The 22,869-nt window shown below is 45.6% G+C and overlaps 5 protein-coding genes and 1 long non-coding RNA gene across 19 annotated transcripts in view; 2 read left to right on the top strand and 4 right to left on the bottom strand.

Annotated features, from left to right (window-relative positions):
- Positions 1 to 1,189: 1,189 nt before the first annotated feature.
- Positions 1,190 to 3,838, bottom strand: LOC120829026 (chymotrypsin-like elastase family member 2A). The gene is made up of 8 exons (XM_040192775.2): positions 3,714 to 3,838; positions 3,377 to 3,465; positions 3,194 to 3,291; positions 2,725 to 2,847; positions 2,458 to 2,594; positions 1,904 to 2,049; positions 1,633 to 1,785; positions 1,190 to 1,281 (listed from the first exon to the last, which is right to left on the bottom strand). Exons 1-8 carry the CDS (start codon positions 3,784 to 3,786, stop codon positions 1,264 to 1,266), a joined length of 837 nt encoding a protein of 278 aa, XP_040048709.1. The 5' UTR covers positions 3,787 to 3,838; the 3' UTR covers positions 1,190 to 1,263.
- An 803-nt stretch (positions 3,839 to 4,641) lies between these two features.
- Positions 4,642 to 7,134, top strand: ela2l (elastase 2 like). The gene is made up of 8 exons (XM_040192776.2): positions 4,642 to 4,735; positions 4,842 to 4,930; positions 5,258 to 5,355; positions 5,742 to 5,864; positions 5,947 to 6,083; positions 6,285 to 6,430; positions 6,745 to 6,897; positions 7,050 to 7,134. Exons 1-8 carry the CDS (start codon positions 4,696 to 4,698, stop codon positions 7,065 to 7,067), a joined length of 804 nt encoding a protein of 267 aa, XP_040048710.1. The 5' UTR covers positions 4,642 to 4,695; the 3' UTR covers positions 7,068 to 7,134.
- A 157-nt stretch (positions 7,135 to 7,291) lies between these two features.
- LOC120829024 (chymotrypsin-like elastase family member 2A) lies at positions 7,292 to 10,954 on the top strand. 2 transcript variants are annotated; one of them, XM_078083988.1, is made up of 8 exons: positions 7,292 to 7,403; positions 7,603 to 7,691; positions 7,915 to 8,012; positions 8,489 to 8,611; positions 8,847 to 8,983; positions 9,777 to 9,922; positions 10,089 to 10,241; positions 10,363 to 10,954. In XM_078083988.1, exons 1-8 carry the CDS (start codon positions 7,364 to 7,366, stop codon positions 10,378 to 10,380), a joined length of 804 nt encoding a protein of 267 aa, XP_077940114.1. In that variant the 5' UTR covers positions 7,292 to 7,363; the 3' UTR covers positions 10,381 to 10,954. The 2 variants fall into 2 exon arrangements, with proteins under 2 accessions (XP_077940114.1, XP_040048706.1); XM_040192772.2 differs by having other exon boundaries at positions 10,089 to 10,271.
- LOC144384553 (uncharacterized) lies at positions 7,546 to 9,887 on the bottom strand. The gene is made up of 3 exons (XR_013451342.1): positions 9,749 to 9,887; positions 7,796 to 8,048; positions 7,546 to 7,703 (listed from the first exon to the last, which is right to left on the bottom strand). It is a non-coding gene; the product is annotated as an uncharacterized LOC144384553 (long non-coding RNA).
- tmem51a (transmembrane protein 51a) lies at positions 10,699 to 15,964 on the bottom strand. Of its 2 annotated transcripts, none has more exons than XM_040192773.2 (3): positions 15,647 to 15,964; positions 13,407 to 13,888; positions 10,699 to 13,152 (listed from the first exon to the last, which is right to left on the bottom strand). In XM_040192773.2, the coding sequence occupies exons 2-3, from the start codon at positions 13,844 to 13,846 to the stop codon at positions 12,744 to 12,746; spliced, it is 849 nt and encodes a 282-aa protein (XP_040048707.2). In that variant the 5' UTR covers positions 13,847 to 13,888; positions 15,647 to 15,964; the 3' UTR covers positions 10,699 to 12,743. The 2 variants fall into 2 exon arrangements, with proteins under 2 accessions (XP_040048707.2, XP_040048708.2); XM_040192774.2 differs by lacking the exon at positions 15,647 to 15,964 and adding an exon at positions 15,293 to 15,404.
- A 1,731-nt stretch (positions 15,965 to 17,695) lies between these two features.
- The window catches only part of kazna (kazrin, periplakin interacting protein a), a 129,915-nt gene continuing 124,741 nt past the window's right edge, over positions 17,696 to 22,869 (bottom strand). For all 12 annotated transcript variants that reach the window (XM_078083956.1, XM_040192799.2, XM_078083952.1 and 9 more), the window contains 7 exons: positions 20,902 to 21,104; positions 20,682 to 20,800; positions 19,865 to 20,096; positions 19,673 to 19,774; positions 19,138 to 19,304; positions 18,801 to 18,942; positions 17,696 to 18,636 (listed from right to left, as the gene is read on the bottom strand). In XM_078083956.1, coding sequence (XP_077940082.1) covers positions 18,478 to 18,636; positions 18,801 to 18,942; positions 19,138 to 19,304; positions 19,673 to 19,774; positions 19,865 to 20,096; positions 20,682 to 20,800; positions 20,902 to 21,104 — 1,124 coding nt within the window. In that variant the 3' untranslated portion in view covers positions 17,696 to 18,477. The remainder of the gene's footprint in view (positions 18,637 to 18,800; positions 18,943 to 19,137; positions 19,305 to 19,672; positions 19,775 to 19,864; positions 20,097 to 20,681; positions 20,801 to 20,901; positions 21,105 to 22,869) is intronic.

The raw sequence follows: 22,869 nt of genomic DNA, 5'->3' as shown, positions 1-22,869 counted from the left end.
ACGTCGAGCTTTCCGTTTACTGGTGGAAATTACAAAGAAGCTTTCATTACAGACATCTGGTGATAGGGGAGTCAATAAACCGGAAAAAACAAACCTTTTGGAGGTCAGGTAAACCTTTCAGCGGTACTTTTATGATATGCAGTCTGGAGGACAGGTGCGCTCTCAACGCCACAATTTAGTCCACAAACAAGGTGTAATCCAAGATGGCGACCGATTCCTCGTTCGTCAATTGAAGTTTATTTAGATGGCTTGTATTGTAGTTATTAGGTCGAACTATTTTGATAAATCAATTCCTTTATTAGGTTTGCTCAGAAGCACAATTGGTTTCAAATGAAAATGTTGCTGACTATGAATTTGAAGAAGTTGAAGTGGTTTCACTGCATTACTGTACAGGGAAAGACATCTTAAAAGAAAACACAACACAATAAACGCCTTAATTTCAATCTCGAATAAATTCGATTCATTCAAAGGTTTGCATATTTCTAGGTGCAATCTTGACATGACCCTATGACTATATAAAGTATAAATATTGTATGTGTTTTAGGTTATTTTACTGTTCCATTATATTAAAGAAACCGGAGCTCAATTTAGCTTATAGCATGTTTCACTTCGGAGTTTGGCTTGAATCCTCAACGAATTATGTAAAAGATTACTTTAACCATGACGTTGCAAAATCTTAAATATTTTTAACTTACCTATATCACTCAAAAACAAAAAACCTGGCCTCCCTGGTTCAGACAGGAGAATAACGCTCTCGTTTTACTTCCAAACTCTTGGATATTACTGCCTCCCACTGCTACAGCGACATCTAGTGGACACCTGTGGTCAACGCAATAGCAGTTGTCTATGCGTGGTAATGTGTTTAGTTTGTTAATACATGGATTCAATCAAAGATACACGGCACGATTTCAATACACCGGTAATAATGTGTTCCGAATGTACCTCTCCATCATAGAGGTAGGAAAGGAACAGGGCGTCAAAGCAAAGCAACATTTTAAATTCTGCCCATGACACAAGAAAAGGTTCCCTTGATACTCAATAGCATGAATGATGAGTTTAAAACTATTTGTTTGTGTGTTAGTTTACTGTTATGCCTAAGTACTAACTTCTGCATAAAAGGCATTGGAACTTTGATAACATATGGCTAGTTGAAATCCAAAATGTAGAAAACAAACAACACAATTCCATCTTGATGTTAGATAAAGAGTGAACATTCTTTATTTAGTGTGCAACAAGTGCAACAACCAACAACACAACAACATCTTAGTTATTGGCCATCACCTGGAAAAAAGAAAGCATAAAGAGAATATTTTAAAATGCTCCACTAGATGGAACTAGAGCACCTGTTCTTCTTGATCTTTGATTATCACCCAAATCTCCTGAGCTCTCGAATAACAATAAATTGAACTTGAGATCATTTCTGTACTTTATAATGTGTACTTTTTCTGCTCTTGTAAAAAGAAAATAATCAATTTCCTCGGTATTCCATCCCCTATCAATAGTCATGTAATAAGCAAAAACAAAAGATCTGTCTTGTAAGTAGCTATTTCTGCTTTCTGACTTGACCCTAAAGGCAGTCAAAAAATGTATCATTCATTACTGTTCAGTACTGTCCAATCCTTTTATACTCACGTTGTTGATCCAGGGGATGTAGGCGCTGACGCGGGTGAAGACAGAGGGCTTCTTAGCGTAGTTGCAGCCCATGCTGGAGCCAAAGCTCACCACGCCGTGGACCTCCCAGGAACCATCAGGGCTCGGACAGTTCAGGGGGCCGCCGGAGTCTCCCTGAGGGGAAACGGAGATGAAAAGATGTAAAAGGCTTTAGTAGGATTTAAAGACGTGTTTTTAGTGAAAGGATGTTGTTGAAAACATGACAGTAGTTTGTGAAATGGAAGGGACTCACGTTGCAGCTGGCCAGCTGTCCGTCTCCTCCAGCACAGACCATGCTGCTGGTGACCAGGCTGCCCCACCAGTCAGACCTGGTGCAGGTGGCGTGGTCGACCACAGGGAGGAGGGCCTGCTGCAGGATGTCGGCGATGGGACCTCCAGCTTTGGGGGGGGGGGGGCATTCAGAGTCAGGCCTGCAGTCTATTCCAAAGCTAGGATCACTCAGCCCAGTTTCCACTCAAGAGTGGGTGAAAACCAAGTCTCTTAAAAGGCCTTTTGACTAATTTCACAAATGACTCTTCAATACCACAATTGTAAGAATGGGGTGCAATTCCTTAAAAGGTGTAACATTTATGTGGGGGGGGGGGGTAGTGTGGTGGAAACCTCCACAGCCCTCTTCACATTCAAGCCCATTGAAAGTCAAAGTCAAATGAGAGGAAAAGGTACAATCATATCACTCACACACTTTTGAGGTTGATTTAACAATTCAAGATATAAGAGGTCATCAATGTTGCCGGCCTTTGATGGCGGCTTCTTTTAAAAAAATTTAAAAAAGAGGACAGGACTTACTCCAGAGGCGACCCCAGCCGGTGACGTAGCAGGGAGCTCTGTTGGCCAGGATGTCACCAGAGTTGGGAAGACAGGCAGCCATGATGGAGTTGGAGAAGTTGACGGGAGTCGACAGCTTGATGAGGGCGATGTCGTTGCTGTGGCACGAGACACGCCGCATTTAAAAGAACCGGTATGAGCATCAACAACAGCAACACTTGAGAGCACAGGACAGTCACGCCGGCATAATATAAAGACCAGAAGGTGGAGTGAGGCGACGGAGCCCACCGGATTCTGAAGGAGTCCCAGTTCTCGTGGACAACGATCTTGGCGGGGCTGATGGCGAGGGAACCGGCCTCGTTGTTGGTGTTCAGGTTGTGTTTTCCCAGGTACACTCTGTAGTCGCGATTGCTGCTCGGTGAGAACACACACAAACAAGGGTCAGAGTTGATTTGATTGGGCATCCATTCAAGAACTAATTTATTGGACCCCCAAAGTAACTCACACCGTCAATATATAATATAAATTCATGTTGAAATTTATAATATAACAGTGGTGAAAAAGTGGGATTTAGGTGTACTTTTTTTCTTCGGTTTCTAAACTGAGCTACATTGTTACGCCAACTGTGTATCTCAAGTATCAGACTGCCAGAGTGAAGCATCCAAACTTATTCTTCTACCTCCACCGCCCCGTCCACCATGGGCCTGCCTCGCTCTGTTCTCCGCGCCTCGGATACCTCCTTCTTTTTTAAACGTACCCGATGCAGTGAGCAGCAGTGAGGACCCACTGGTTGGAGATCAGGGTGCCACCGCACGTGTGGTAGTAGCTGCTTCCACTCTTGTACTGCAGAGACACCTGAGGGGAACAAGCGCTGGCGTGTTTTTCCTGTATTGAGGGCACAGACGGAAGACAATCCAGAGAATTCTTAAAGGGGGCGAACCTGCCAGGGCCAGCTGTTCTCACGGACGTCATCTCCTCCGACCACTCTGGTGATGGTGGGGGGGAAGGTGGGAAGGCCGCACCCGTAGGCTGAGACACAACGGCACAAAAGACGGGTTTCAGATGCAGTTTTAAGAGTAACGTGCAAGTTATTCTCTAACCGTCAAATGTGTCAAATCTGATTATTGGCATGAGGATGAAATGGGAATCTGCTAAACACATTGCTTCTCTTAAAATGTATAGACCGTAAAATAGATGAAAAAAAAAAAAAAAAAAGAACGTGGGCAGTTGTATGAAGTTACGCATTTCACTGCTTGGTCAAAACAGTGTCAGCTTACCACCAGCGACAAACAAAGCCAAGATCACCAACTTCATTGTGACTTTCTTCAGTGGAAGCTCAGGGGGGGGCATGCGCCTCCTTATATACCACGTGAACAGACCCGTTGCTTAACATATGCCAGGGAGGAAAAACAAATCAACCTTGGAGATAAGTAACCGCAGATATCCACAAATACACCTTATCTCCTCAACTCAACATCTGTGCGAACCTCACAGGTGTCTCACTGTGACCCGAGTTGGTCGGGAACAGATGATGTTCACGCTGTGTGTCTATAGGCTCATTTTAAAATGTTACCAAAGACATTAAAAGGGCTGTCGTAGTTGTATCCATGAATAAATAAATATATATATAGATTTACTTTAAACAGACGTTAAGGCTCAGGGGTCAGTTTAAGGGTTGTATAATAATACCAGACATCTCAAAGAACAGCAATAAAACTGAGTTTTAATGTCATTATAAAACACTGCAAATAATAAAACATGATTGTTTTGTAAATGGCATTACTAGAGTTACCTATACATCTATTGACACATGTGGTATGCTCTGCCTTGTGAGAAAGTATTCTAACCATAATCGATCCTTAGGTTGTTGTTTTTTATGGACGTATGCAAGTTTTACATACTCTAATAATTACTACACTACGCTCACGGTAAACGTTCATTCCTTTCATGAGTCATGTAAACTTCAGCTACTCAAGGAGATCAGCCCGCGAGGGGCTATATTTGATATGAAGAAAGGCTCTTCAATTCCAGCCTTGAGAAGATAAAAAGCTACAAAAAGTTAATTCCAAATGACACATAACTCCAGGAGAGGTGATTCTGGACATTTCTGGCTGCTTCGATGTCCACGTAGCTCCACCCCAGCATTTAGATTAGGTAAAAGAACATTTCCCGGAATGTGGTCCAGTTTCGCCGGTTGCATAACGGCATGAAAGGTATAAATACGTCAGAAGTTTCCCTGCAAAGGCTGGAGGTACAGCCATGATGAAGTTTGTTGTTTTTGCGCTCTTTGTCGCTGGTGGTAAGAATCTTTCTCACACACACACACAAACCTTCTAATGCAGCAATCTTTGAAGCCGGATTGCAGATAAAAAGTTACTTTAGGAAAGTTTCCGTCTCCGTTTCAGCCTACGGGTGCGGCCTGCCCACCTTCCCCCCTGTGGTGACCAGGGTGGTTGGAGGAGAAGATGTCAGGCCTAACAGCTGGCCTTGGCAGGTACACCTTGCACATCAGCGGAGAAGTAGAGGATGATAGTTTAGATATACAGGACAGTATGTTAAAAGACTCTTTATATCAAGCAATGTTGGATTTTAAAGGAGGCTTTGGAGTGTATGTAGATATTCTTTCAAACACATGGGCTATTTCAAATTCACGAGCACACTGATAATAAAAAGAATCTTAATGAAATCAAATGTAATCAGTTAAATTCCAATGAAATTATTTGAACAACTAATTGTGGCTTGAGTGAGGGTGTATTCGATATTGGAAAAACAAACTGCATATGTGTCTGTAAAGAATAAGTGTTAAAATGGTTTGTTTTAGATTTCCCTGCAGTACAACCGAGAGGGCGAATGGAGACACACGTGTGGAGGTACTCTGATCTCCAACCAGTGGGTCCTCACCGCTGCTCACTGTATCAGGTATTAAACAAGTCAATCAAGACTCAATGCAGCACTCGCATCTATATGAGCAACAGACATTGATCACGCTGTAGGAAATCATGAGAAACTCTGAGGTGATTTAATCTTTTTGCAATACATTTTTACTTAAATTAAGAGATTCCAATTATCAAGTGACTAAAGGACACTTTTTCCAGGAGATTGCAAGCTGATTATGGAATTATTTCGGCCCACTATCATGTGTCTTGGATATAAAAGTTGATTGTTAGAGAACCGTATTTCCAGAATGCACAAAACCTGGTTGGAAACTTGTGGTGTTTTTTTTTAAGCTTGACTCAAGGAGGATCTCTGAGCTAAATAATCACTGCTTCATATTCTTTCTTTCAATTTTCTCTTTCAATTTGCAGCAATAACAAGGAGTATAGAGTGGCCTTGGGAAAGCACAGCCTGGTACAGACAGAGGAGAGTGACGTGTTCATGGGCACCGCTAACATTGTTGTTCACGAGAAATGGAACCCTTTCTTCATCCGGTAAAAAAAAAAAAAAAAGACTTCTCTCTTCGGAGGACGTTTGCTGGTCTTTGACGAATCTGAATGTGCGTTTGCTCTCCAGTAATGACATCGCCCTGATCAAGCTGGAGTCCCCCGTCACCTTCTCTGACAGCATCATGGCTGCTTGTCTGCCTTCTGCTGGCTTCCTCCTCCCCAACAACGAGGCCTGCTACGTCACTGGATGGGGCCGCCTCTACAGTGCGTGCATAACCTTTGATAAAAATATTTCACCTAATCAATCAACTTATAATGTCAGCTTTGCGTGATGGTGTCACAAAAAAAAAATGAACACCATACAAACACAAAGTGTTTAATCGAAGCAACGGTCTGGTGAAACATGTGTCCGGTTAATGTATTCGTCTTTTACCTTGAGCCAGTACACTTCTCTCCTCCACACAGCCGGAGGTCCCATTGCTGACATTCTGCAGCAGGCCCTCCTGCCCGTGGTGGACCACGCCACCTGCACCAAGCCCGACTGGTGGGGTGCTCAGGTGAAGGACACCATGGTCTGTGCCGGTGGAGATGGAGTCGTGTCCGGCTGCAACGTGAGTATGGAACGTCTAACAGATGACACATGTAGCACCAACACTGTGATGCCTTACGCAGAGTTAGTTTTCCTTTTGATGATTGATTAATAGAGGAAATCTATGGACTGATCAATAATGGCAGCAAGTGTTCCTTCCCTTTCCCCATTAGTCTTCTGAATGAGACTCTCCAGCGGATACTCTGTTATTAACCCCAAACAATCTGAAAACTGCCTCTGCTAAAATTGCTTTTTTCTGAATAACATTAAGTATTTCAGGGGATAAGTTTAGAAGGTCAACAAAATATAAAAGGATGCTGTTCTCACGTGACTCAGGGGGACTCCGGCGGCCCTCTGAACTGCCAGAACGCCGACGGCGCCTGGGAGGTCCACGGCATCGTCAGCTTCGGTTCCGGTCTCAGCTGCAATTTCGCCAAGAAGCCCACCGTCTTCACCCAAGTCAGCTCCTACATCGACTGGATCAGCTCTGTAAGCTCCTGAGCCGCTCACCACATCACTGCGCATTGATTTGGGCTCATTTCTCTCAGATGTAATTGTCAGAAATCTGGGACAATTCAAATAAAACATCCTGAAAACATGATGGTGAAAAATATAACGTGTCTCTATCCTCTCTTCCACAGAATATGGTGGCCTATTGAGGGAGCAGGCTCAAGGGATCAATGCACATACAAAATAAACAAAATGTGGAATTGTAAAGAAAAAAAAGACGTTGTGTTTTATTTTCATGAATGTATCATTTATTTAGTTGGATTATTAACCAGCATAAAAGGATAGAAATGTTGAAGTACCGATGGGAAACAACCACATGCTGTGTTCTCAGGCTGTTGGAGCAGGCTGACCCGGGACAGTCTGTACGCGGGTGCAAAGTAGCAGTATAAATAAGAGCCGGTTGTCAACACAAGATTAAGGCTCACGCTGCTCGTGTCGTACAGTCATGACGGCGCTAGTGGTTCTGGCTTTTCTGGTCGCTGGCGGTAAGGCAGCTTAAATCGTCAAGTTATTTAATGCTCATTTGTTGTATTGTACTTTCGCTTACAAAGAATACTAATTATCACATTATATTTGATAAATTGCTTATTGTTCAAGGTTTGATGAACTTACCTACCGAGAGATTACCTACTTTTTTATGTTTAGTCTGGTGCAATAGAAATCACAATATGCATTACTTGCCAGCTTATGGATGCGGCCGTCCCACCTTCCCTCCGGCGCTGAGTCGGGTGGTGGCAGGAGAGGACGCCCGGCCTCACAGCTGGCCCTGGCAGGTGAGGTCCGGTCTAAATGTGTAAAGACGCGCTGACTGTGATAAACACGGATCAGCAACACGATGGACGGACAAAATGACACCTGCGTTCACACGTTTACTTACTTTACACTAGTGGTTGAATGTTTAATTCAATCCTGATAGTGAATTCTCCGCCAAAGCGCCAACAAGGGGTGCCGGTTGAAATTGAATAGTGAGAAATGTGTAAAGGTGTCGTCCCTCAGATCTCGCTCCAGTCGGACAGCAGTGGGCGCTGGAGGCACGTGTGTGGAGGCACCCTCATCTCTGCTGACTGGGTCCTCACCGCGGCACACTGCATCGAGTATGTTAAAGTCCACACACCTCAGGGGAGGTAGTCCTTAAAAAAAAAAAAAATCACAATTACAATACACCGTGTTCTTTTTGCAAAGGCTCAACAATCCCTTCACCTCTACTCAGAAATGCTCAAACTACAATATACATTCAATATAGTCATTAAAACTTGAGGACTTGCAGGTTACATTTTATCTATTGTATGCACTATAACTAGTAGATCGGTCACACGTGCACTGTTCTTAAACAAGGAATCCACACAGTACAAGATCCTTCCCACCTCGGCGTGTCTTCGTTATTAACTCCCTTATATGGAGCTTCTTTAACCAGTTAAAAGCAGCTTGGTGTCCTATTCAAACATGCGTTACCTTAACAGGACGATCAACCAGCTACAACATCCTCCATCTGCTTAATCGCAGTATTGTACACAAAGGCCAAAAAAGTCAATGCTAATGTTTGAACCCGGGGTCATCCGACATCCCACAGCGTCCGGGACAACTACAGAGTGGAGCTGGGTAAACACAGCCTGAAGACGAGCGAGGAGGGCTCGACGGCCCGGATGGCGCACACAATCATCCCTCATGAGAACTACAACATCCTGCTCAGCCGGTAACATCAAACAATCCAACACTGCCTCATGCATCCAGGCAAAGAGCACGGCCAGCAGATCACCGTGGCTTTTTTTAAATGAGGACTTTAACGCAGCAAGACATTAATGTACAGCACCAGTAAATAAGTTTGGACACACCTTCTCATTCAAACCTTTGACCGGTACTGTGGGCATTAACCATGTCAATCTTGTCAGTACTTATTAAACTGGGTGTGTGCGTTTCCTCTTTTGCAGTAACGACATCGCGCTGATCAAGCTGTCCTCCCCCGTCACCTTCTCCGACACGCTGATGTCCGCCTGCGTGCCAGACCGGGGCGTCGTCCTCCCCCACGGGGCTCCCTGCTACGTCACCGGCTGGGGTCGACTCTCCAGTGAGTGAGCGCGTCTGAGCCAAACTCATCCCTCCTTCAGTCAACCGCTGTCGAGTCGGTGTCTGCGCAAAGGATATTTTGGCCCTGCGTCCATCAGCTAAGACCTAACCACGTCTGGGGGGGGGGTCGTTTCCTGAGCTACCAATTCAATCTATGGTCATGTCTAGATGTAAATGGCATGAAAAGAGAAGTATAGTTTTTGTCTATGAATGAATGGCTGGAGGTAGATGTTTCATCCTGTTGAAAGCACAGCTTTAGTTTGGAAGTTCTTGCTGCTTGTTCTCACTTGAATGAGGTGTTCTGACCTTTACTTTCAGGATGAATCTGATTTTAAATAATGGGAAATTCAGTTTACTCTGTTGTTTAAAAAAAAAAAAAAAAAAAAGGAAAAACACACTAGGTTTAATATTATGTTGGAACTGCCTTGATTTTTCCTCTGCCTACCGTCTCTGGCACAGATGTAGTAAGATCTGACAGAAAGCTTGATTTGCAGCCTCTTATCAGTCCAGCATATGATACTCGTGTAAGCGCCCAGTATTTTACTAGACTGTGTTATACAGCACACAACTATAAATAGAAGTGCTGCGTTTAATCCAGCATAATTGAGACAGCCCTCCTGCAGCTAAATGCCTCAAATGGCATCCAGTCTACAGCAACATAAGTCTCTACCCTGGACAACATCTACAACCGGAGAAACGAGCTCCCTCCAGCACTCCATCTGCCCCCCCGAGGAAACCTCCCTCAACAGAAGACGTCGTTTCCTACCCGAGTTAAGCCCACTTCTCCCCCGCAGCCAGCGGCCCTCCGGCTGACTTCTTGCAGCAGGCTCTCCTCCCGGTTGTTGGCCGCGATACCTGCTCACAGCCCGACTGGTGGAGCGTCCTGGCCACCGACAAGATGGTCTGCGCCGGAGGCGACGGCGTGGCTGCAGGCTGCAACGTGAGCTCCTGCACGTTTACATCCAGCATAAAAGACTCAAGGGAGAAGAGAAGGAAAGTCTGAAAAATGGAAATTGTGCATGGCTAAATCGCAGTAGCTATTCCTTCTTAGTGTCCGTGCATATGCTGCAAGCCAACAAAGTGTGTGTGTGTGTGTTGACCTGCAGGGTGACTCTGGTGGCCCCCTGAATTGCCAGAACCCCGATGGCTCCTGGGACGTCCACGGCGTGGTGAGCTTCGGTTCCGGCGAGGGCTGCGACGTCCTGCAGAAGCCCACGGTCTTCACACAAGTCAGCTCCTATGTCGACTGGATCCACACGGTCAGGGACATTTCATTTTATGATCGCCAGGTACGAACAATGGAACCCGGAGCGAACAAAAGCCTCGGCTTCCAAAAACAGGAAGTGTATAAAAAACGTGTTGCTATTGTTTACTCCGCAGGCCATGACCAACAACTGAGGAGCCGTCCAAGTGCAACAAGCAACAAGAAGATTGAGGATTTAGAACGTGTTCTCTTTCTTCTCCATGTTTTAGAGCCCAGTAAAACTTGTTTGCGCTGTGTACCAGCGCAGCCATTGGTGTTAATTAAACCATGAAGCTCCTCAGCAGATGTACGGCATCCAGATGTTTGTCAGCTTTCGCTACAGCCGCTGCATCAATAAATCCCGACTGAACAGTACCAAAATGTGAAGATGTGTACATTCGGGGAGTTATTACACAGGTCAATATGTAATTACACATACAGCTTTTCAGTAATGATAGCTCTTAAACACTGGGTTAGTTAAAAATACTTACTTTAATTTCTTATAAATATTCATGAGACAACGTTTTTTTCCACAAACAAAATTATAATAGAATAGTACATTTTCACAGTAGAAGAAATACAGACTTAAGTAATAAAATGAAATCAATAAATGAACAAACAGCATGTTTTTTGGACACAAAGTAAAACAGAAAGTGACCGCGTAATCGAAACACTCATTTCATCAATGTAAAACATTTTGACTACAAAATAAAAAATAAAAAAAATCAACCATGTAGTCAACTGGTCCTTTGCAAATGAGGTACATTGCCTTGTGGTACTGAGCATGACCGACACAATGAAGAATGAATACAATACATGACAGCTTGCCACTTTGGAGACAAGGTCAGAGGAATAGAGACGTGAAATGTTCATGAACCTGAAAACATATAAAACGTGGCCCGGTAGCTTCCCCTGCATGAACCCAGACGACCTCCCCCACAACGCGGAGAACAACTGGCCGACGACGTCAAAGCGAAATGAGTTGTGCGTCTTCAGAAAAAAATCCTCCTGCCACTTGGCTTCAGCTGTTGAAAAACAAGTCCGACGCGAAGAAGACCACAGTAAACCGCGCATGGTGCTAGACCTCAAACCAGATCCCTGAACAGCTGGCTCCGTTCTCTGCTCTTTCCCCTCATACTTTCCGAGCGGAGACAGGGGGCCGCGAGTCGAGCCTCGGTTGGAGAAAAGCCCGATTGGGCCGGCGGGTGAGCGACGGTCACGGTTACTGTCAAAGGGTCTGTCTGCGGGTCGTCTGGAGCGAGGGGGCCTTTTGCAGCTCTGGTTGTCTTTGTGACATTCAACTATTCACAAGGGCCCCTTTTACCGCTGGGCTCCTTCCTCACCACAGGAGCGAAAAGCAAGAAGCGCGACGCAGGAGCTCAGGTTCAGTCACACGACACGAAGGCTCCTAACTGCACACTTTAGTGTGTACGGCTGCAGGGCAAACTCAGTTTGCTGCGGTCAGTTAGCATTAGCAACTCTTTAAACATTCCATGAAATCACATCGTCAACTTCTGAGAAATTGATTTCTCAAACCTAATGGTGACCATTGGCGCCGCACCTGTGCGTATGAATCCATCGGAAAACCCTCCCGCCTTTTCTCCCCCCAACTGACATGCAACAGGTCTACGCTTCTGAATGTACGGGGGGGGGGGGGGGGTTGCACCTTGTGACTGCACGCCGGAGTCCGTCTAGCAACACTGGGCAAAGTAAACAGGTCAATAGTGAGCTGAAGAAGCTGCTGTGATTCAAAAAAGTGTGGACTTTCATTGACCGGCTGGCTGGAGTGGGGTGCTAATCTCATTCGCCAGTAAGCCGAGCTGTTTGCAAACACGTCATCCATGACAAATCCATAAGATAACGCATCTCACAAGTGTCTTTCAGCCCTTGTGGGTCACAGTTTCTCAACACAGCTGTAAGGAAGTAATGTTACCACGTCACGGCGCGTTCAATGATACAACCAACAATAAATCCATCCACTTTATAAACACGCCTCAAGTCGCCTTTAGTCTTTCTGTGGAGAATCCCGAAACTGGATTTTTCTATTAAATATACTTTACTATACAGGACAGTAATGTTTGAGTGCCTTGATATTCTAAGTAAGATAACGCAAGTTCTATTTTGTTAGAATTCTAATACTATTTCCATTGGGTTTGTGGCAGAGTGCCTACGGCCAAGAGTCACGGGAGCTAGAGATGATAAGTGCTAACAAAGATTTGTTTTATCTGGGTCATAAGTAGACACCTGCTGCCCATCCTAGTTTGTGGGAAGAAGGGAAGAACAGTGCCGTGTTTCGGCTTTTCCAAAGAAAATATCCTGAACCAAAAGCTACTAAAAACAAAACAAAAAAAACTAGTAGACTCGCTCAACATAATACAACGGTGTCAGAGGCTCCGTCCAGTAAAGCGCTGGTGGTAGAAAGTTGGACCCACAATGGGGTCACACAGATCCACAGGAAGGTGATGGTGGAGGATTCCAGGGATTTCAGTAGATTGTTTTGAACACGATGGGTCCGCTCTTAAATGGGAGGCACTTTGTCTTCGTACTGGGGGGGCGGAGTGAGCGGCTCTACACTGAACCCAGTAGCTGGCTGAGAGTTGTCAAGGTTTTTCATGTGCAGCTTCTCCGATTTGATCCTGCGGATCTTGATGGGGAGGAGCTTGCGGCTCGTTTTCCCGGCTCTGCGGTTCGACGCGGAGGCAGCAGCGGCGGGCGCCAGCGGAGCCGGAGCGGGCGGCGGCGCTCCGGTCGTCGTGACCTCCGACCCCTCGAATTCGTACTGCACACCGTCGACTTGGACCAGGTCGTCGTAGGACGGTAGCTGGGAGCTGCTGGGGCGCAGGTTGCTCTGGCTGATGGGGTACTGGCCGCTGCAGACCGCCTCTTCATAGCTGGGTACGGCGTAACGTTGGGCTTGTTCCTCGGCACTGCACACATTCACAACAACAACAAAACAAAAAAAATACAGTCGTGATTGATGATTGATTCTTCTAAAATGTTTGGACTTTGCACAGTGCGTCCGTCGCCTGTTTAACCACAAATCCTGCGTGCTGCCGTGCGACAGAATGGACTCCATGTCGTAAATACAGAAAGAGAAAAAAAAAACTGTCGACGACATTTTACAAAACAATAATTGAAACAAATCCACCAGCAAAGCGAACGTTGTTGCGATGGGACTCACGTTTGTCTTTCCTCCTGCTCCCTCGTCGCCGCGCCTCCGCGGCTCTGGGCCTCCTGAAGCCTCTGCTGCTCCCGCTGTTTGTTCCTCATTCCCAGACACAAAGACAGCAGCAGCATGGCGACGCCGGACCCCACCAGGACAAAGGCCACGGAGGACGCTTTATGCTTCCTCCCACTCGTACTACCGTCGCCTCCCGAACCGCCGCCGCTGCTGCTGCTGTTGTTGCTGTTGTTCCCGGCGTCTGGCGGCACTACGCTCCACACGATCATCACGATACCGAGGGCCACCAGTCCGACGCCCAGAGCACACAGCGCATACTGGGAACCAGAGTTTCCACTGCTTTCATAGCTGCTGTTGTTGTTGTTGTTGTTGTTGTTGTTGCTGCTGCCCGTGCCTTGTGGGCCAGGGGGGCTGACTGGTCCGTCCCCACTGGAACGCATGTTGTCAGTTCACAAACCTACGCACTCGGGTGAAGTCAAAACCTGTAGAGGGAAAAAGGCATGTGAGGTCGGACGCACACTGAGAAACACAGTGACACGCAGCAATGAGTAACACGCACAACAAGACGTATAATGTTTAACGTAGTTTCTAGAATGTCTGTGAAATAATACTCATACTTAAAAGACAGTGAATGTCTGAGCAGGCATCTGAGGGGGGAGGGGGGCGCTGGCCTCAGCGGTCAGAGCGAACCAGTTAAGATGTTTGTTCTTACCTTTGCAGAGGCTTCTGAGAATGGGTGCGCTGCATAGTAAAAACTGAGGGAACACCTGCCTTTCAAAGTCACTAGTTACACAATGCAAACGCATTGCTGGTGCAGATAAGCACACTGTAAAATATATCTTGGCTTTTATAAATATAAGTGTCTTTTTCTCAATATTTATTGATCATTACGGGCTTCTGTGGAAGTCCCAATTCCAAAACACGAGAGGAAACATCGGTTTAGTATCGATGGAGCTCTAAAAGGATTCTCCGAATCGCAATAACAGCGACCGATCAGCACACACGTGCTGCCTACTTGTGAGATGCCATCGATCACAAGGTCAGCCGGCCGTGTAACTATTTTATATTTGCCCGCCGGGAACAGTATTTATTTTGTTTGACTTCACCGTTATCTGACCAGTTAAGTGAGAGAACTGGTTCTCATTTCCAACGACGTGCAACAACATCAGGCCAGTTGTTACAAACAAATAAAACCTAGATCTGCCTCGAATAATCTCATTAAAGAAATGACACACTATAATATACACATAATATGTGCAATATACAGGGATCAAACGAGTTCCTGGAGAAGTAAAGAGTACCGGAGACCCGTTTGTTGAGTTGACTGAAGGAAGCAAACAGAATGCAGCAAAGTAACTAATGCAAAAGGAATTTAATGTCTATGTAGATATTATATTACCTCTGTGACGATTTGATACATCCACACAAATATGTCAGTGTGTTCTCTTGCAAACGTGCCCGGACCAGCTGGGAGTGTGTGTGTGTGTGTGTGTGTGTGTGTGTGTGTGTGTGTGTGTGTACCCTGCTTGTATGTGGGGAAAGCCTATGGCTAAAGAATGCGTGGCATGAGGGTGAAGGCTACTCATCGTGGCAGCAGGACACAGAAAGTGTCCCGTTAGTGTCCTACACACATCAACACAAACACACGTACACACACGGCAACGAGCCTGTTGTGCAATGCAGAACAACACGTGAAGATGTGTTTCATCTTGTGTGTGTGTGTGTGTGTGTGTGTGTGTGTGACGTGTTACGGCCCCAGCTTCAGGTTGTATTTCCCAGTGAAGTGGGTCGAGGAATACATGGACATTCCGGCTCATAAAAACAAAAAGTCTTTCCCAAAAGAAAGAAAGAATGAAGACGTCAGCCCGTCGTTCATGCGTTTTTACCAGTAGCTGGAGACAATTTGCTCTTTCTACTCGGAGTGTCCTCCCATCAAATGTCCCGCTCAGCGGACTGCCTCTACCCGGTGGGAAGGCCGTGTGTGCCGGTTACACGCTCCTCCGAGGTACCGTCGCTTCGCTGGCGGTCCGTTGTGCTCCGGACTTCGGGCTCAGGGCGGAGGGTCGCTCCCCGCACAGAGTTGACCCCCAGCGGCTCCCGTAGCAGCGAAACAAATACAAACTTACGCTACTTTTAACGTGTCTGCTTACGAAGTAACTTTTAGTTGCGTTTCAACGATACAAAATATGTTTACAAACGAGAGAGGAGGCGGCGGACGAGTGCGGCGGGTTTGCACTCACCTTTGCATCGTTTTTGGACGTTACGAGACTCTTCTTCCTCTTCTTTTTCTCAAGGCCGGAGGGGAAGGTGTGACGCTTAATTCCAAACTCCGCCGAAAAACGGACCGCGGCGTGTGCGTGCGTGCGCGCGCGTGTCGATATTCGGTGGACAGCGTCTCGGCGTGAGGAACTTTCGCGGAGACGGATGGTGCTGTGGACAGAGAGCGACAGCAGGGAGGAGGCTTGCGGCTGCGCTCTCTGGTTAACTCCTTCGCTCTCGGGGAGGTTGATGGATGGGGACAAAGAATGTGTGCGCATGCGCATGCGTGTGTGTGTGTCGGGGGAGGGGGGGGGGGGTTCTGCATATGCAAAAACAAAAATGTAAAAAAATAAAAAGTAATTACAAAATAATTGTCTGCTGCCGGGAGCAAACAAAGAAAATGCGTTTCAATAATAAATTATTAATATTGAGTTTAAAATTAAGATCAGCAACAATCGTGTCAACACGAACAAAACTATCGTAGTTCATTTCTCTGGAAAGCCAGAATGGAATAAGTAGTGGTTTTTTGGTAAAATTAACTCCTTAGGAATTCCTAGTTAGTTATTGCTCATTTTAAAGCATCAATATATACTTACCAAATTATTCATTATGCAGAATGGCCCGTTTCAGATTAAAGTGTTAATGTGTTTCATCGTAATTTGCACAACTAATCAAAATTACAGCTGCAAAATAAATGTAGTAAAGTGGGATATGTTGTTCATTACAGTTATCCAGATTAGCATAAATCTCTTGGTGGAGCATTTCTCACATCATGAATGACTGACCACCACTCATGTATTGCGTAGGCACTACTTCCCGGGGAGGTAAACAAATGACAAGTGCATGAGTGTAACTGCATATCACGCCTACTCCAGCTGACCTGAATCTCACTTCCTCTTTGTAAATTCACAATTACCAAACGCCACTCATTTTGCGCCCTTAGGACACGAAGCGCAAGCAGGACCAGTCATTTACGCAATACAGACCTTTGTGTTTTCTTTACTTGTGTATATCTGATTTGTATCTTGCAAGATACTCACACACTAAAAGTGGGGTCCGCTTGGTCCCACTTTGTCCCAGTGTCCTCATCTATATTTGGCTGCTACAACTGGACTATTTCACAATAATGACAAAAGTAATCGCAAACCCTGGCCGCTCATTGCTATGCTCCTTCTCAGTAAAGCAGCCCGGTGTTTATGGACTCTTGGTAGTATTCTGCCTCTTAAGCTTTTGTCCCGATCCGTTGTTGACACTCACATTCAAACACACACACACACACACACACACACACACAGTGAACAAGCCTTGATTACATCAGTAAGCCGTATATCTGTCAGCCTTTATGAAATGAAGTGATGCGTGTTACAGTGGCATATAGATAAGCTAGATTTAATCATTTAAGGCTTCATTGCCTCAGGTGTACATTAACTTTTCTCAAGGGAAACTTCGCCTGACACACCTGCCTTCGTCACACCTCTCAGATCTCAGAGTACGTAGATCGATGTCATGCGGTAAAAAGGCTGGTTTTCTTCCAGCCACGGGTGGATTACGGACAGGAAGCAGTATATCTTGTTGCTGTGTCATACTGAGATTGCCACAGTGGTTTGAGTCACTGTGAGAGGACAGAATTGCACCACGTTGCCCCGGGGTCTAAACAGAGAAACTTGAAATACCTCTTTTCACAGGGAGCAAAAAGAGAGGAAATTACCTGAGTGACTCACCAAAGTAATCAAGAGTACAGAGTCGGTATTAACACACAACTGCAATCATGGAGTTTAGTTTGGACCCTCATCCACATTACAGGGGAGGAGATGAACCCCACACACGCAAATGAGTTCAATCAGGAACATTCTCTCGCTTTAACTCTCCTAACATTTTTATCGTTAATTTTCTGTTGATCACACAGTCAAAAGTTCTCTTGAGCACACAGAGTTGCAGGGTTTGCTAATAAGTTTGCCACTTATTTAAATCCTGTTTGCTTTACATATAGTGGTTTCCATTGAAATAGCAAATAAAAGATACCGTCTATATTTTAGTAAAAGGAACTTTTATTAATTCATTTTTACATATATGCATCCCCACATCTTTCAGCCCCGGGGCTTCTGTGGACGTACCACTCTGCAGTCATATTCTGTTTGTTCAAATATTTTCCCCACATTTACTTCACAGTATAAAACATCAGGAGAGGGTGCTACATTTGTTTAGACACAACTGTGTTATGATGAAAAAAAAAAAACGCTATCAAACATAAACTCTAGAATTTAAAATTCAAGTATTTTTCTCCACTGTCCTCAGCTACACTGACAAGGCATTACAAACGGCAGAACTGCATGAAACAAGAACAATTTATATTGATATTAAACTTTTTCATTTCATTTTTTTCATTTTATCATCAAGTACCCTGTATTATACAAACCCCAACATCTCATTTTCCTCAAAAAGAGACAATCACTAGCAACCAGTCAACAAAAACAAATTGCTATGTCAAATCCTGATTCAAGGAGAACCATTTACACGAAAAAAAATAGAAAAATACTTATTTAGCTTGCGTCCTGCATCTCTGGATTCAGGGGAGAGGCATCGCTGCCCTCTCAAACATCAAAATACCACCTGCGACACAATACAAATATTCTTAAACCAGGAGACTTGTAAAAAAAAGAATCCTGTCTTCTTTTCAAAAGTGCAATCTGTCTTGTAAGTTCTTATGTCTGGAGAAAAGAACCACCTCATGTCCACGTACACATGACAAACGGGTGTAGACTCAGTAGTGACGGAGCTCACAACTGGGTGTTTTCGTCGCACCGCGGTGACCTCAAACGTTGGTGACCTCGACGCTGGTGTAACCGTGGATCGGGCTCCCCTCGGATCTGGGCGGAGTCGGGTCCCGAACATCCCGGGGCAGGGAGCCGTTGCTGCTGTGGCAACACAGGTCTCGCCCATTGCGGGTCTTGGGGCTGAACCCTGTTGGAGGCTGAAACGCGCATTCGTTTTTAAACACACAAACAAAAAAATGTACTCAGCCTGCCGCCACACAGATGGTCTAATTATTCTTGTACGCATGCGATGTAAAACCCGTTATTTCAAAACATAGCCCCCCCCGCCCAACCCCCCCGCCACACAGACACACACACACACCTTCACAGCCCTCCTCCTCAGCGAGCCTTCGTCATCCGTGTGGCGGCCGGTGGAGCTGGGCGGTCTGCCAGCCGAGTTCTGGCGGAGGAGGGGCGGCGGGGTTCCCAGGCCCAGGTGCTCGTAGTCCTGCTTGGTGTCCGTCCTGGATACGGGAACACGGGTTGAAGCAGGGTGTTGGGTTCAGTGGCCTCGGGTAGTATTTAACAGAACGCACCTTTGTGCGACGCTTAAAAGCAAATGTGTCATCAGCGATCAGGTTACGCACCTCGTATCTATTCGATTTACACACCAACACATTCTACAGTAAGTAGAGCCGCCGGTTAACGTCTCCTCTCACCTGGCCGGGCCGATCAGGGTTTTCATCTCCTCCACAAGGTGTCGGCGAATCATGTGCTTGTTGTTAGGTATCCCCAGGGCGGTTGCCATGGCGTCAATGTTAAAAGTGGGGTCAAGCACCATGACGGCGCCGTGAACTCCACTGCTTAGAAGACTTTCAGCAAACTCCTGGATGGGAGGATGAAAATAAGGTTGTTGATAGGATGTTAGACAAACAACATGCTTTATTTGTTGATGTCAGCACAGGTCCAGGTCAGCCGTGTCTCTACACACCCTGAATGTGGCAACATGTTGTCCCATGTCAAGACAATGTTGACTTGGAATATCCATATTGCAGCATCGGCCTAGAGAGCTTAGAGATACATTAACAAAACCCCTCTATCGCGCTCTTTGATCCAACTATTGGTTTTGTTGCAGAGACTGTGGCTTCAACTTTTGTTTCAATATTTCAGTCTAAGAAGGATAATATATATTTTTAGATAGAGGTGAAACCTCTGATTGTTTTCAAGTTGTATTCCGTCTCTCTCTGTCCTCACCTTCAAGTCAATATCTTTGATCCATTTCACCACCCGATGAGAGGTCCACACCAACGGGTCCACGTTCTGGTGCTCACACTGGACCCGGCGAGCCTGCAGCGCCTGGAAACCGATTAAACAAATCTGTTTCCATCTAGCGCATCTAGTCCCTGTTGTCCTCTGCCTGTGAACACGGGGCTGAAACTCTCTTACCTCCTTGTCAAAATTGAGTAAGTGCAGCAGTTCGATGCCCAGCAGCAAGCTGACCTGGTGGAACGTCTTGGTGATGTTAAGGTGGCGCTCAAGGTCGCGGCGCGTCAGGGAGTTCAGCAGACGCCCGTCTACCAAGTGGTTGTGAAAGGCCTGGGAGTACTGCGGCAAGCCCACGTCGCTTAACCAGGCCTTGGCCACCCAGTGGTGGTCCATGTCTGCAGCCTTGGACAGCCTGCAAACAGCACACACTCATTCCACAAAGAGGTACCACTGGCTTTATTGTCTTTGGTTTGATCCATCGCCTTCCTTCAGACTTAAATATATCAACAGCTATTGGTTTCCAGAGGATTAATCCTACAGACTTTGATCTCTGCTCACAATCAGGCTGCCATTTGTGCTTCTAAGTGGAATGTCTAGACATTCGGATGGATTGCTGTCAAATGTGGCGATGATGGTAATTTTAGAATGAATTAAAATGAAAGTGCTTCTAATTTTGACAAAACACTGTCATGAGATCAAAACTTTTAATGTGTGTGTGTAGTTAATATACTTTTTTTTTAAATCAGAGAAACACTCTGGACAGATTACAATTCTATTTCTGGTCGAATGTGGATTATGGAGGTTTTGCAGTTGGACTGACTCGCATTAATCAGAGTGCAAAGGGAGCAAACCTGGCGTAAATACTGGGAGACTAATGCTAAATATCCCTTTTTTTAAAGTCACCGTTGTCATTTGTAAATGCTGTTACTATAACTCACCAACAGATGGCCCTCCTACGCTGTCACACAATGTACAGGTTTCCAGATGAATCACTCACCCTCTTCCATTCTCAGCGTCCCTGTAATCCTCAATGGCCAGGCGGAGTTTCCGGCGATGCATTAAACTGCTGACACCTAAACCCAGCTCCAGGTCCTCATCCGTCAGTCCGAGTAACACCTGCCAAATACTGATACTGCTTAGTGACCAAAGACACCAAGTGTCTAAGAGAGATGCACAAAAGTGAGGGCACCCGCATCGTGTGTGTGCTTTAATCCTACCTTTCCACTCTTGACATTTTCTGAGCAGCTGCGGATGTACATCGGCATTGCCATGACAACCTCCAGCCAGGCCTGCACGGTCCCAGCCCTCCACTGGGACATGGGCGTCATCCTGGCCAGCTCCACCTGCTGGAGGCGGTCCAGCTGGTCCTCGGACCCGTCGGACAGGCTGTGGCGGGTGGGGCTGGAGAGGCAGTCTGAGTCTAAGCGGGAGGGCGGTGGAGGAGGAGGGGGGGGGCATGTGAGGGATGTAGTTGAAGGCGTGAGCGAAGGCACGGGTGGTAGTGGGCATAGTGAGCAATGAAAAAGCAAAACGTTAAATCACAACATACGGAAAACTGTTTTAGGTCAGTTCAACATAAAATCCGCTCAGCGGGGGAACGGAAATAGACGTGATTTCTGCATAACGGTCACGCTTCAACCAACTTCACTGGCTCTTGGCTGCGCGGCAACGAGCCAAACGCTTGCCAGGGAGGCTGTAAACAAAGTTGCAGCTTTTATGAACAAGCTCATCACTTAAGAAGTCCATTAAACAGGCAGCTGTTAGGCTGTTGAATTAACACGGCGGTCTAATCTGTCTAAATTAGCCGACAGCAACAGTTCCATGGAAACAAAAAGCCTGCAATGTGGAAAATTAAGTTCCATTTTGATGCATTAGGAAATCTGACTTACAAATCAACCATAGGGTTAATTGTTCTTTAAATGCCCCTTAGATTATTAAAAAAATAGAACGCTTGGTTATTATTTTACTAAATTGTGCCAAATGTTTTCTGTTCACCTTTGTTCTCAGATTTTAAATATATGGACCAACAACGCAGCTCACTTTGTTTAACCAAGAAACATTTCCCTGTCTTCACCAGCGAGGGGCCTCTTGGTACCAGTTTTGGGCTCATCGTTATAGCATCGAATAGCACAAAGTGTTCCCTTTAAGAGTGGACATTGCTCTGATTGCATCATTCCATTCCCACCGCTCCTTCACTTGAGATGTGAGGTGTTGCTTAGAGAGAAAGTAAAGCTAGTGTAAAGCTTAATGTTTCTTTTTTTGAGAACTAAAATGACACTGACAGAATTCACAGGTCTTGTCTAATACTTTCAGAGAACCTCTACATCAATACCATCAATACCCTTACGGCTCAACCAGTGAGTGCCAAGCAGGCCTGAAACAGAAGCATCCACCTGAGGATTCAGGTATAAAGGACTGCCTCAGAATGTTGAGCTCCCAAAAACACCCGGCTCGTTTCAGTGAAAAAATAGAAATGTGAGACGGAATGACGCTGGCTTTGTGACTCAGTTTGAAATGCTGCCTGGAGCCTTCCACCTTGAATCAGACCGCAACAAAACGCTCTTTGTCTCCCTGTTTCCAAATAGAAAGCTCCCTTTATGTTCTTGTTCAAAAACACATTCAACATTAAATGATGGCAGGATTGTATTCAACTCAACGTAAGTAACTCTTCTCAACTCGGGTGCTTGTTTGTGCCCATCTAAGAGCTATATGTAAACTGAATGTGCACTAAGTGACCCTCTCAGAGCAATTCACGCGAGGCTGAATACATCTCCTTTTTGGACAGAAATGCAGTCTTGCCCAGATAAAAGGGCTGTCTTTAAGTTCTTTCCAAGGTGTGCCACATAAAAACACATCCGAATCGACTATCTGACATCCGGTTTAAGGCCAAACTGTTTGAAGATTGGACTCTATTAGCGAGGTTTCGTCCCATTGTGGAGATGACCCTCATGTCATTTTTTAAAAAAAGACACTGAAAGCTGAAAGGGTCGAGACGACTTCGTGCCGCGCTGTGGCCGCACTACTGTGAACGGTTTTGATCCTTCACGTGAGGCCACGAGTGCGTTTTGTCAACAGTGATGGATGGTGAGGGCTTTTGTGTGGAAAGAACAGCAGTGTTTGCACTTCATGTAAGACACAGGAAACGGTTTTGTTCAAGCAATCAATCCGTAGACATGCCCTTCAAT

The sequence above is a fragment of the Gasterosteus aculeatus genome, chromosome 2 (assembly GCF_964276395.1).
Source record: "Gasterosteus aculeatus chromosome 2, fGasAcu3.hap1.1, whole genome shotgun sequence".
NCBI lineage: Eukaryota > Metazoa > Chordata > Actinopteri > Perciformes > Gasterosteidae > Gasterosteus > Gasterosteus aculeatus.
This window is presented reverse-complemented; position numbering and strand designations above follow the sequence as displayed.

Coding starts and splice junctions, on each gene's coding strand:
- LOC120829026 (XM_040192775.2), bottom strand. CDS start 3,786: ATGCCCCCCCCTGAGCTTCCACTGAAGAAAGTCACAATGAAGTTGGTG. Junction 3,466..3,713: donor GGCTTTGTTTGTCGCTGGTG/GTAAGCTGACAC, acceptor GTTGTGTCTCAG/CCTACGGGTGCGGCCTTCCC. Junction 2,050..2,457: donor CGGCTGGGGTCGCCTCTGGA/GTAAGTCCTGTC, acceptor CCCCCCCCAAAG/CTGGAGGTCCCATCGCCGAC.
- ela2l (XM_040192776.2), top strand. CDS start 4,696: ATGATGAAGTTTGTTGTTTTTGCGCTCTTTGTCGCTGGTG. Junction 4,736..4,841: donor TGCGCTCTTTGTCGCTGGTG/GTAAGAATCTTT, acceptor TCTCCGTTTCAG/CCTACGGGTGCGGCCTGCCC. Junction 4,931..5,257: donor CTAACAGCTGGCCTTGGCAG/GTACACCTTGCA, acceptor GGTTTGTTTTAG/ATTTCCCTGCAGTACAACCG.
- LOC120829024 (XM_040192772.2), top strand. CDS start 7,364: ATGACGGCGCTAGTGGTTCTGGCTTTTCTGGTCGCTGGCG. Junction 8,984..9,776: donor CGGCTGGGGTCGACTCTCCA/GTGAGTGAGCGC, acceptor TCTCCCCCGCAG/CCAGCGGCCCTCCGGCTGAC. Junction 9,923..10,088: donor GCGTGGCTGCAGGCTGCAAC/GTGAGCTCCTGC, acceptor GTTGACCTGCAG/GGTGACTCTGGTGGCCCCCT.
- tmem51a (XM_040192773.2), bottom strand. CDS start 13,846: ATGCGTTCCAGTGGGGACGGACCAGTCAGCCCCCCTGGCCCACAAGGC. Junction 13,153..13,406: donor GAGCAGGAGGAAAGACAAAC/GTGAGTCCCATC, acceptor GAATGTGTGCAG/TGCCGAGGAACAAGCCCAAC.